At 44.8% G+C, this 12,486-nt stretch overlaps 1 protein-coding gene across 2 annotated transcripts in view; it reads right to left on the reverse strand.

The window, feature by feature from the left end:
* SYNE2 (spectrin repeat containing nuclear envelope protein 2) overlaps positions 1-12,486 on the reverse strand; it is a 447,442-nt gene that overhangs the window by 344,355 nt on the left and 90,601 nt on the right. For both annotated transcript variants that reach the window (XM_063947243.1, XM_063947242.1), the window contains exons 3-7: positions 10,314-10,375; positions 8,313-8,408; positions 5,485-5,562; positions 5,302-5,394; positions 1,820-1,995 (exon numbers count right to left, since the gene is read on the reverse strand). In XM_063947243.1, the coding sequence (XP_063803313.1) occupies positions 1,820-1,995; positions 5,302-5,394; positions 5,485-5,562; positions 8,313-8,408; positions 10,314-10,375 (505 nt within the window). The remainder of the gene's footprint in view (positions 1-1,819; positions 1,996-5,301; positions 5,395-5,484; positions 5,563-8,312; positions 8,409-10,313; positions 10,376-12,486) is intronic.

The raw sequence follows: 12,486 nt of genomic DNA on the forward strand, positions 1-12,486 counted from the left end.
ATAAGGGCGGCAAGGGGAGTGGCGGAAAGACATACATAAAACAGACACCTGCCCAGGCAGCCTGCATCAGTTTCCATGATTTGGTGTTGCCATACGCACAATCCATGCACTCAGACACTCACGTACAAACACTACCTGTCGATTCTGCTAAATCCCCCTTATTGCTACTTTTCAAAATTACTGTCATTTAACTGTTCAATGAAATAAAGGGACAAAGGGGGTCATTCCGAGTTGATCGCTCGCTAGCAACTTTTTGCAGTGCTGCGATCAGGTTAAAACTTGGCAAAACTGTGCATGCGTATGCACCGCAATGCGCAGGAGCGTTGTACGGGCACAAAGAGGATCGGTGCTGGGCGATGGATTTAACGAATAATCCATTCGCAATTCCGGGACCAAAAAGACTGAAGTGATCGCAGCGGCTGAGTAAGTCCAGAGCTACTCAGCAACTGCCAAAAACTTTTTAGTGCCGCTCGGCTACAAAAGCATTCGCACACTTGCAAAGCAAAAATACATTCCCCCATAGGCGGCGACTATCTGATCGTAGCACTGCAAAAAGTTGCTAGCGAGCGATCAACTCGAAATGACCCCCAAAGATGCATTGGGCTATATTAAAACCGTCAATAATATTTATTCATACAAATGGCAATTTAAATTCTGACGGCCGATGAAAATTGGCAGCTTTGAAAAGCTGTCTATTAATAAATATAGGCCTTTATGTCATTCATGTGTCCAATACACGCAATTATGTTTTAAGTGCTTTAAAGATATTTTCACGTTGCACAGTTTACGCCCACTAAAAAAAAAACACATAACTTAAAGGGACAATAAACAATTCTATAAAGAAGTATATACACACATTCCCAGATTGCTTAATAAGCACGATAAATCATTATCAGAAAAGCACTTGGGTGGAAAGTCACTATTTGATACACCAGGAAAGCATGTTTCTATGCTCCCATTCATGATTTGGCCATTGCAAGAACTATGGTGGTCATTCCGAGTTGTTCGCTCGTTACCGTTTTTCGCAACGGAGCGATTAGGTAGAAAATGCGCATGCGCATGGTACACAGCGCGCATGCGTTAAGCAATTTAACACAAAACTTAGGAGATTTACAAAAGCTCGAGCGAAGTTTTGTCGTCGCTCGAGTGATCGTAGTGTGAGTGACAGGAAGAGGGTGTTTCTGGGTGGTAACTTGCCGTTTTAAAGGAGTGTGCTAAAAAATGCAGGCGTGTCAGGTAAAAACGCAGGAGTGGCTGGAGAAACGGGGGAGTGGCTGGCCGAACGCAGGGCGTGTTTGTGCTGTCAAACCGGGAACTAAACGGACTGAGGTGATCGCAGTCTAGGAATAGGTCTGGAGCTACTCAGAAACTGCTGCAAATTATTTAGTAGCAGTTCTGCTAATCTTTTGTTCGCTATTCTGTTAAACTAAGATACACTCCCAGAGGGCGGCGGCCTAGCGTGTGCAATGCTGCTAAAAGCAGCTAGCGAGCGATCAACTCGGAATGAGGGCCAATACCACTAATCATCTTAGCAAATCGAGATGAGTCCACTCAAGACATTAAACATCATTATGTAAAGGAATGAAGCATTACGTATGGATAAGCAGTTTAAGAACATGGTAAATTTCCATAAATACAAATTAAAATTAATTTTGTTCAACTTTCAAACTAATGTATTAGAATTCGACACCATTTTTTTTAGTTTTTGAGTTCCGTATTACTATTTTCTTGTTGACAAATAAATATTTAAGAAAAACGTGTTTCTGATTTCAATATACAAATATTTTACCGATAATCTACAAGAACACTAAGTACATACTGAGAACACCGTTCCTGCGCCCATAAGAGGAGAACTTTCTTTGCTGAGCTCTTCCATCTAGATTTGGCGCTCCTCTTGGGCGATGGACTTGCTGTCGGCGAGACACCATTTTCTTTCTCACCCTCAACGGGTTGTTGGTCATCTGCAGCAGCCAAAATGCTTGCCAGGCCTTCAATCTGTCATACAAGTAGATAAGAGTATATTAAAAAAACAACAACATATGAGAATGTCTATTCTAATAGTATTATAACTTCCCCAAAAATTCTGATGGGCCAATACTGACAACGCGATCGGGTTCACTGTTTTTATACTATGTGCCCCCTCTCCCAACACACACACACACACACACACACACAAACACACAAACACACACACACACAGTGGCAAATGTTCACTGTAGGTGATTTTCTGAAAAAATAATAAAACATTCTAATCAAATGGTGCATTGTTTTTGATTCTCAGATATAAAGGGGAACTCTAGCTAGGACCCAATACTGAGTTGGATGCTGAAGTGCTAGTATGTGTTGCGTCTTTTGCCTGTGTTGCTTTTGCGAGTTTATGCAACCACCGCTACAAGCCCTTTCCTGTTGTACAGCAGTACATCTGAATGCACAAGGACTGATGCACACACTACGAGCATCGTTAGGTGTACCGTAAAGTCAAATTTCTTCCAGCCAAGCAGGTGCAGATTATCCGTATCCAAACTGTACCGATAACATGGACCATTTCCGTGTGTCTGCATACATTACATTACATTTTCAAAACATTTCTGAGACGTACGTCTCCCGTGTGTCTCAATCACAACATGACTGTGCATTCGGAAACTAGACGCATGCGTAGAAGAAAAATCAGCTTCACTGCGTCCAACATCGCTGCTGCGTCCAAATCAGCCCCATTATAGTAACATTTCCAGAAACCACACACTTCTCCCAGGCAGCTGGCAGTTGGAATGGTCAAGCAGTGATTCTCCACAAAGCTTATCTGTACAGCCCTATCCGGGGGAAGACCCAGGTGCCGAGAAACATTGGGTCATGTAATTAGCACAGAGGCTACATTTGTGAGACATTCACACCCAAAATAAGAGGGTCTACCAATACCAGGTGGTCTTCAGTTTACCGTCTGTCGGGGTCCCGGCGCACAGTATACCGGCGCCGGAATCCCGACACCCGGCATACCAACACCTTTTCTCCCTCTTGGGGGTCCACGACTTCCCTGGAGGGAGAATAGATAGCGTGGCACGCCACCGTGCCCGCAAGGGGCTCCTTTGCGCTCGCCACGCTGTAAGTATGCCGGCAGTCAGGATTCCGGCGCCGTTATGCTGTGCGCTGGTACCCCAACAGCCGGCATACCATACTACTCCCACCTATAAACGCAATAACGGACAATCCTGACTCATACTACTTCCCACAGAAAACTGCATGACCCCAATAGTTTGTCCAATTAGTTGTGATGAAAGCCTTTCAGTGATGTGAGTTTTAATTAGAATGGCTCTTTGCTGTCAGCCTGGAAGAAGTGTCTGTCCGAGGAAAACATCCTGTAACACAGAACTACTAGCACTTCTAATTGTTGGATCAAGTAAGGTAATTAAGAAAATGAATAAATACTTGTTTTCCACACCTTTGAGCTCATTTAAATATCTCATCCTGCAACTTGATATCTTCTTACAGCAGGTGGGCACAGTAGGAGAGGCTTTCCTGTACCTAACCCGCATTTACTAATGAATGACCCAATCTGTCCAGCTTTCCCCATCAGTCAAGCTCTTGCACCTCTGCAGTCACCACCATTTTGCACCCCTGCAGTCACCACCATTTTGCACCCCTGCAGTCACCACCACTAACTAGGTTATGCCACAAAACAGCATTTGCCTTATGTTTTCACAGGTTTGTAAAATACTCATTGGCATATGTATTAAAGCTTGCAAAGAGTGAAAGTGGACAGCGATAAAGTACTAATCAAACCGCTCCTGTCAGTGGGGCTCTTTTATAGAGTGATAAAACATGTTGGTAATAATAAAACGTATTGCGTATGATAAATGGTGCTTCAGCCCATCAGCCTGTAACTGTCACGTGTTCAACCCTCTGTCATGTGTATGAAAAATGACAGTTGGGGGCGGATTGGCTGGAGCACCATTTATCAAACACAAGTTTTATCATAACAACGCGTTTTACCACTCATTGATAAATGGGCCCCTGTGTTTGAAAAATGACAGTTAGGAGCTGGTTGGTACTTTAATCTCTCACCACTTTATATCCCTCCAAGCTTTAATACTGGGGCGTAGCCAGAACTTTGTGGCCCTCATAACAACATTCTGAAGGGGCCCCTGTCCCAATGTTCTAGAGACACCTCTCAGCAGCTGTTGTTACTTTTATACCGCATTGTAGTGCCCTAGTTCATTTTATGAACCATAGTAGTAAGTGTAACCTACTTCACATTATGACACATTGCAAGGCTGCCAGTGTACATTGTGCAACAAAGTACCCAAATTCACATTATGACATACAGTGTCCACAGTTCCTATTATGCCACACTATAGTGCCTCCACTTCATATTGTGCCACATTACAGTGCCCCAGTTCATATTATATAGCATTAGAACAGTAGCGGATCTTGCCACGGGCAAGCAGGACTTTTGCCCGAGGCGCCGCCTTCCGGAGGTTGCCGGCGCCATCCGGAGGGCGCCAGCGCCATCTGAAGGGTGCCGCACCATGGCAAGATCAGCTTCTGCTGTGCCCCCCGGTCTGTCCCGCTGCCCCCCGCTGTGAAGGGAAATAGACGCGTAGCGTCTAGTTTCCCTTCATGGAGAGGACCTTTACTGTGCGGTGCGCGATGACCTAATCGCGCACCGCATAGCAAAGGTCCTCTCCACGAAGGGAACTGACGTCATCGCGCACCGCACATCATTTCAGCGGCGCTCATACTGTACAGGGGGTGTGACTGACCACGCCCCCTGTATGAAGCCACGCCCCCGCTGCCTGCCCGGGGCGCTGCAAGCGCTCCAACCGGCCCTGCATTAGAATGCCCTCCAGTTCATTTATAACACATATGCACTACAGTCACAGTGACCCTGGCCTATCACGCTGTAAGATCCTAATTTGTGCAACACTGATTGGAAAGGCACAGCTGCTAGGTATATGTCAAAGTCTCTGCAGTTCCGTCTACACTCACCTCCACCTCTACCTATAAGGCTTAAGAGCCTGGAGATTTGAAATCAATAGAGATCTTTAAATCCAGATCAGCGATCAGTCCAATCTTTCCATATATCAGGTTGTCCCCTCCTCTGCCCGTCATAGCAGAAAGACAGGATCACGTAAATCTATTTACCAATCATTCCACAAGTGATAAAAGGACTACAAATAACTTTTGTTAACCCAGCTGTACGGATGATAACACTGCTCTGCTACAAAATGAAATGACGCACTTCGTGACTTTTTAATAAATGATTATCTCATACCAGTGTTTCATACAGGATTTACAGATACTTACATGGAAATGTAGGATGATTTGCCAAATTAGGCCAAGCACAATAGACGGTTTGCCACTAATGATGTCTTCAACATGAATATTTATGAGCTTGATCTAGAAAAAATGCAGTTATTAGTCCAGAGCAAATTTCTCACAAGTCAAGTCATCATTAAATATTCCAGCCCAACAAGGGGGGATACTCACTGATCTCTTACGCAGGAAGGTTAGGCAAGACTCTATGTTACTTCGCGACTGGAAGATATTTTTCCCTTTCTCACGCGGCTGTGAAACAGATAAAGTAACGCTGTTATCAGTTAGTTACAGAATTACAATATTGTTAGGATAGAATCAAAGTTTACACGTCTTTCGCAAAATAATATAATTGATGCAATGAAATAATGTCATATGGTGGTGCTATAATATATTACATAGCACGTTTTACTATAGATAGATAGATAGATAGATAGATAGATAGATAGATAGATAGATAGATAGATAGATAGATAGATAAAAAGATATAGATATTTTATATCACAATAACAATTTCAACAGTGCAGTGTATACATCATAACGTTGACAGGTACCAGATATACAGACAAAGGGCGGGATGTATTAAGATACAACGCCGCCCCTCGCCGCTTATCGCAGCAATGTTGATCGCATATGTACTAACATATGCGATCAATATTGCAATGCGGTGACGGCAGCCCCCCCCCCCCCCCCCCCCCCACCCCGTGATACCTGTGAGGTGGTCTGCGGGGGGGTCTCCGTCACCTCCCAGAGGTCTCCACACTGCCTACACGCCGGGAAGCAGCAGCAGGCTGCCCCCGGCACCTCCTCCTCCCCCCTGCAGCCGGAAGAACCTCCGGCTGCGTTGGAGGAGATTACCTTCCGGGTCCAGGGCAGCCTGGTGGGAAGGTATGCTGGGGGGGTCTGCATCTGCGGCGGCGGTCGGCGATAAGAAGCCCATAGGCTTCTATGGGAAATCGCCATCCAGAGATGGCGATACCCTGGACGGCAAAAAAACGGCGGTAGGGTCTTAGTACATTTGAAAATGCGGTAAAACCCCCGTTTTCGGGGGTTTCACCGCATTTTTACTTTACTACATCCCGCCCAAAATGTCAACAGGTACATAAGGGGAAATATATCAAGCCTCAGACAGATATAAAGTGGAAAGAGATTAAGTACCCACCAATGAGTTCCTAACTGCCTTGTTACAGGCCGTGCTTGAAGCTGACTGGTTGGTATTTTATCTCTCTCCACTTTATTCTTCTCCAAGTTTTGATACATCATGTCAACTGATGCCTTCTTCAAATCTGTCAGTTATTCTTAAATAATTACAAACCCATTGGTCATAAGGTTCTACAAGTCTGCAAAAGATGTGTGGGGTCCTAATATGCTTCCACATATGTATAATCTCCAATATGCATAGGTAGCACGTCCTATGTTATCTATACGTGTTCTGAGGGCAAGCTAATGATGAGGTATCAACCTTTTCCAATATAATTAGTAATAACGGGATAGGGGCAAAGTCTTCTGGAATCATTGTAATTTATTAGACATTGGGACGGACGTAATGAAGTCCAATTTGGATGAAGATGCAGGTTCCCAGCTGAACCATGAACAAGGCAAATCCATACCTTGTAAATGATTTCCGTTTTAAAAAGCCTTTTCGAGTTTGGGAGGGAACCCGCACCTCCAGCCAACTCAGACTTCATTACATCCGGCCCATAGTGTAAACTGTAACCTGTTAAAGCTGTTAAACATGCTATTATTTTTCATAAATTCCCTCTCCTTCCGCCCAGAGCTGGATTAAGGCCATGGGGGGCCCGGAGTACTTACCCCCAGGGCCCCCCTCCTTAATCCGGCTCTGCTTCCGCCACACTAGTCCTTCAGTGGTGCTTCCTCCATTGGGATTTCTGCCTCTTCCTCATTACAGCACGGTCTAGCATCAATACTATTGGAGCTCTGGGTGAGGGGGATGTTGCAAGGCTTAAAATTACAGAAGGATCATAATTGGAAAAGTACCACAACCATAAAAACAAGAGCTGGCTAACATCTAGATTTGCGTTGGACTCTCTGGTGAGCATAAGATCATTCACAAAGGGCAAAATGGCAGCTTGGACGCAAGAGCACCTAGAAGATGATAGGTTGAGAAATTTCCACCTTTCCTGAGCTGTTTGCAAATGCAAGGCCAGAGCTGGATGTAGTGAAGGCAGTAACAATTATTCTAATGACATAAAAGTTGGAGAGAAAACATTTTTAGGAGGGTTATTTCTAGAGATAAGCGGATTCGGTTTTACTCGGTTCTCAAAACGGCATCTTATTGGCTATCCAAAACACGTGACATCCGTGAGCCAATAAGATGCCGTTTTGAGAACCGAGTAAAACCGAGTAAAACCGAATCCGCTCATCTCTAGTTATTTCCCATGCAGGGAGGGTACAGCCATTTTCACTCCGTAAAAAGTCTTGACTTTTGCACTAGTTGGCAAAGATCAAGCCTTATTATATAGACATTCTTCTGATTAACATGTCATTAAAAACATAAGCCATACTGTATACAGAGCATAATTTTAGAGGAAAAAGTTAAATGTAAATATTATTGAAAGGGATAGGTACTAAATGGACTGGCAAATTGACCAGAATGTGCCATTTAAGATGAAAGTGCACCACTGAAGACTTTCATCTCTACACACATCAAGATGTCGTCCCACTTTGTTGCGACAACTCTAAAGAGCTGGGCGGCCTATTGAGCAGAGGTTTTTTTCTGGGTGTATGTTGCACTTTGTTCATGACTTCCACAGTTACTACAGAGCATGGGGACTCCTGTAATTTAAGTACAGTACCAACACTTTTGAGGATTGAGGACACTGATGTTTCCGGAGCTGGATCAGTGTGTAGGAAAAGGATATGTGCGGAATGGGTGGAAAAGTCTCTTTTAAATCACTCACTGTACTGTATCAGCTGGAATACCATCCAACAGCGTCACAAACAGGTAACAACAGGTCTTCTATTCTAAATTTACAAATTACCAGGACTTCATTGGAGAGAACTTCAAGTAAGTCCAGAAGAATATGTCCATCTTGGATATCAGTAAACAGGTCCTTTATCACAAAAGGCTGAGCGTGCTGGGGGAAAAAAAAAATAATAATAATAATTTTTAATACCAAATATAACAATCTCCTTATCATATACATGTTATTTGTTTTCTTTTGTCATTCTGTCTTGATTCTATATATCTACATTGCACAAAAAAATAAAGGGAACACTTTAACAATGCAATGTAACTCCAAGTCAATCACACTTCTGTGAAATCAAACTGTCCACTTAGGAAGCAACACTGATTGACAATCAATTTCACATGCTGTTGTGCAAATGGAATAGACAACAGGTGGAAATTATAGGCAATTAGCAAGACACCCCCAATAAAGGAGTTGTTCTGCAGGTGGTGAACACAGACCACTTCTCAGCTCCTATGCTTTTTGGCTGATGTTTTGGTCACTTTTGAAAGCTGGCAGTGCTTTCACTCTAGTGGTAGCATGAGACGAAGTCTACAACCCACACAAGTGGCTCAGGTAGTGCAGTTCATCCATGATGGCACATCAATGCGAGCTGTGGCAAGAAGGTTTGCTGTGTCTGTCAGCGTAGTGTCCAGAGCATGGAGGCGCTACCAGGAGACAGGCCAGTACATCAGGAGACGTGGAGGAGGCCGTAGGAGGGCAACAACCCAGCAGCAGGACCGCTACCTCTGCCTTTGTGCAATGAGGAATAGGAGGAGCACTGCCAGAGCCCTGCAAAATGACCTCCAGCAAGCCACAAATGTGCATGTGTCTACTCAAACGATCAGAAACAGACTCCATGAGGCTGGTATGAGGACCCGACGTCCACAGGTGGGGGTTGGGCTTACAGCCCAACACCGTGCAGGACGTTTGGCATTTGCCAGAGAACACCAAGATTAGCAAATTCGCCACTGGCGCCCTGTGCTCTTCACAGATGAAAGCAGGTTCTCACTGAGCACATGTGACAGAGTCTGGAGACGCCAAGGAGAACGTTCTGCTGCCTGCAACATCCTCCAGCATGACCGGTTTGGCAGTGGGTCAGTAATGGTGTGGGGTGGCATTTCTTTGGGGGGGCCGCACAGCCCTCCATGTGCTTGCCAGAGGTAGCCCGACTGCCATTAGGTACCGAGATGAGATCCTCAGACCCCTTGTGAGACCATATGCTGGTGTGGTTGGCCCTGGGTTCCTCCTAATGCAAGACAATGCTAGACCTCATGTGGCTGGAGTGTGTCAGCAGTTCCTGCAAGACGAAGGCATTGATGCTATGGACTGACCCGCCCGTTCCCCAGACCTGAATCCAATTGAGCACATCTGGGACATCATGTCTCGCTCCATCCACCAACGCCACGTTGCACAACAGACTGTCCAGGAGTTGGTGGATGCTTTAGTCCAGGTCTGGGAGGAGATCCCTCAGGAGACCATCCACCACCTCATCAGGAGCATGCCCAGGCGTTGTAGGGAGGTCATACAGGCACGTGGAGGCCACACACACTACTGAGCCTCATTTTGACTTGTTTTAAGGACATTACATCAAAGTTGGATCAGCCTGTAGTGTGTTTTTCCACTTTAATTTTGAGTGTGACTCCAAATCCAGACCTCCATTGGTTAATAAATTTGATTTCCATTGATCATTTTTGTGTGATTTTGTTGTCAGCACATTCAACTATGTAAAGAACAAAGTATTTAATAAGAATATTTCATTCATTCAGATCTAGGATGTGTTATTTTAGTGTTCCCTTTATTTTTTTGAGCAGTGTATATATAGTGAATAATATAACAAAGAACACTTTCTATGGAAGGCAACAGAAAACAATTCTTTCCATTCATAAGATAGTGCTGGCACAGTATCCAGGTATTTTCGTCTACTGCAATACTTTGCGATCAGTGGATTTTCTATGACTGTGCTTTTGTTAATTGCAAAACATATGGAATTGAAAGTTTGTTCCGTCATTGGTCATTACACATGACTCCTACCTTTGACAACTGGGAATTAATCCAGTTTGAGAAGGTTCTCTTCTGTGTACCCTCCTGCTCGGCTGTAGAACATAAAGGAAAACATTTGTAAAAATAATGTACACATTTGTACTCTCTAAAATAATCTCTCAACAGAACATACTGATCATCAAATCAACAATTGAAACGCAATGCAACGACGATTTATCATAATAAAGACTCCGAGACGTGAATTGGCAGAAAAAAAGTCAGCTATTAATTTATAAATCAATGTACAGTACCATTACAGTGAGCAGATCAGATTGTGCCTGTAAGTCGTGTCTGTACATGATATACAGCCAGCGCAAGCACATTTGTTACTATTGTAATCCCTCCAAAGAATAATAGAAATAAAAAGGTCCACTCTAAAACCTTAACAATGCAGTTTAATTATTATAACAGTTCCAAGTACTGTATTCTAAGGGGTCAATCCAATTACCTGCGTAGGGTGAGAGTTGCCTTGTCATTGAAACGCTGGCAACAGTACAGAATTCGCACCCCTCGCTGCTCCTTTCAGTGCTCAAATCATACGTGGCTGCGAACAAAAATCTGCGATCCGGCTGTACTTTAATAAATGCGTCTTACAGCCGGCTTAATCGCATTCGCAATGTCTTTTGCGAGTAATTGGATTGACTGCTAAAATGGACCAGTCTTGGTAATATAAAGCAGCTATATTGCTGATGTAGGCTCCTATATGATGTAGCAGCACAACTAGAGTGACATCCAGGGGGTGTGGATTATTAGATCTACAATAGAAAGGTCTACAGTCAATAGGTCTACCACTAATGGTAGACATGCATTAGGTCGTCAGGGGCAAAAGGTCGACATAGAATAGGTAAACAGTTTAAAAAGATCAACAGGGTCAAAATGTCGACATGGAAATGGTCGACACAAAAAAGGCAGACTCCATTTTTTGGGGGTGTTTTATCACTTTTCTGCCACAAACAAACCCCATTAGTGTACCACGTCCCATCGCCTGGCTCGCTACCGCTGCGCTCGACACAGGTTACTATTCCCAATCGTAAGTCCATGTGGATGGTAAAGTATAAAAAAGTTTAAAGCAATGGAAAAACTTAAAAAAACTTGAGTCTACTATGTGTGTTGACCGTTTGCCCCTGTCGACCTAATGCATGTCTACCATTAGTGGTAGACCTATTAACTGTAGACCTTTTTAGTGTAGATCTATAGTCCGGATCCCCATCCAGGGGTGTAACTCCAAGAGGCAATGGAGACGCCTGCCTCCGGGCTCCAAGCCCTGAAGGGGCACCTGCGTGTACAGCAGCATCTGTGTGAATCACAGTGGGATCGAAGTGTGTGCTCTTCCATCGTAGCTCTGTGATGCACCTGCTTCTGCAGAGTTAATTGACTCTGAACCAGGAGCCATGCTAATACCTGCAATAAGGTACAGGATGGCTCTCATCCGGTACCGCTCAGCCTGCGCTGCAGCAAGAGACGGTGCAGCCATCACTGCTGCTGGACTGTGAGATGGGACCCAACGGTGAATGCTGACTCTGCATGCTGCAGATGGCTGAATCTCATGAATCTCACTAACTTACCGGCTGTTGTCACACAGCGTAGCTGAAGCCCTGCCAATTCACTGCAGTCTCTGGTCCATGTAGACCGGCTGAGAGTGCTATCTATATAATACCCCTTTTCCACCTATGAGCATGGGTTGCAGCCGGGAGCCTGACACGGGTGCTACCCGGCTGCGGCCCGTGCTCAGCCCCCCTTCCCACTGCGCTCACCAACCTGGCATATTGCCGGGTTGGTGCCGCTTTCGTGATGCGGCACGATGATCTCCCAGCGCCGCCCTTCCATACAGTGTGAACGGGAGCCATGTCGCATCGACACGGCTTCTGTTTACACTAAACAGCTTACCGGGTTGAGCTACCCGGGTAGGATTCGGATTTGCAGAGGGGGCCGTTTCCGCTAGAAAAAAAAACACGGGTAAATGCGCGCCCCCGCGCATTTACCCGTGTTTTTAGAGCTAGTGGAAAAGGGGTATAATTCTGTAAGTTGTGTGTGTTTATACAGTATATATCTATACACACACACACACCATATTTGTTTTCCCTTTTTTATAAGGGGCGGGGGGGGGTGGGGGGGGGGAGTGCACCAAACTCCAACTTGCATTGGCATTGGTGTTATATGGTAA

The sequence above is a fragment of the Pseudophryne corroboree genome, chromosome 12 (assembly GCF_028390025.1).
Source record: "Pseudophryne corroboree isolate aPseCor3 chromosome 12, aPseCor3.hap2, whole genome shotgun sequence".
Lineage (NCBI taxonomy): Eukaryota > Metazoa > Chordata > Amphibia > Anura > Myobatrachidae > Pseudophryne > Pseudophryne corroboree.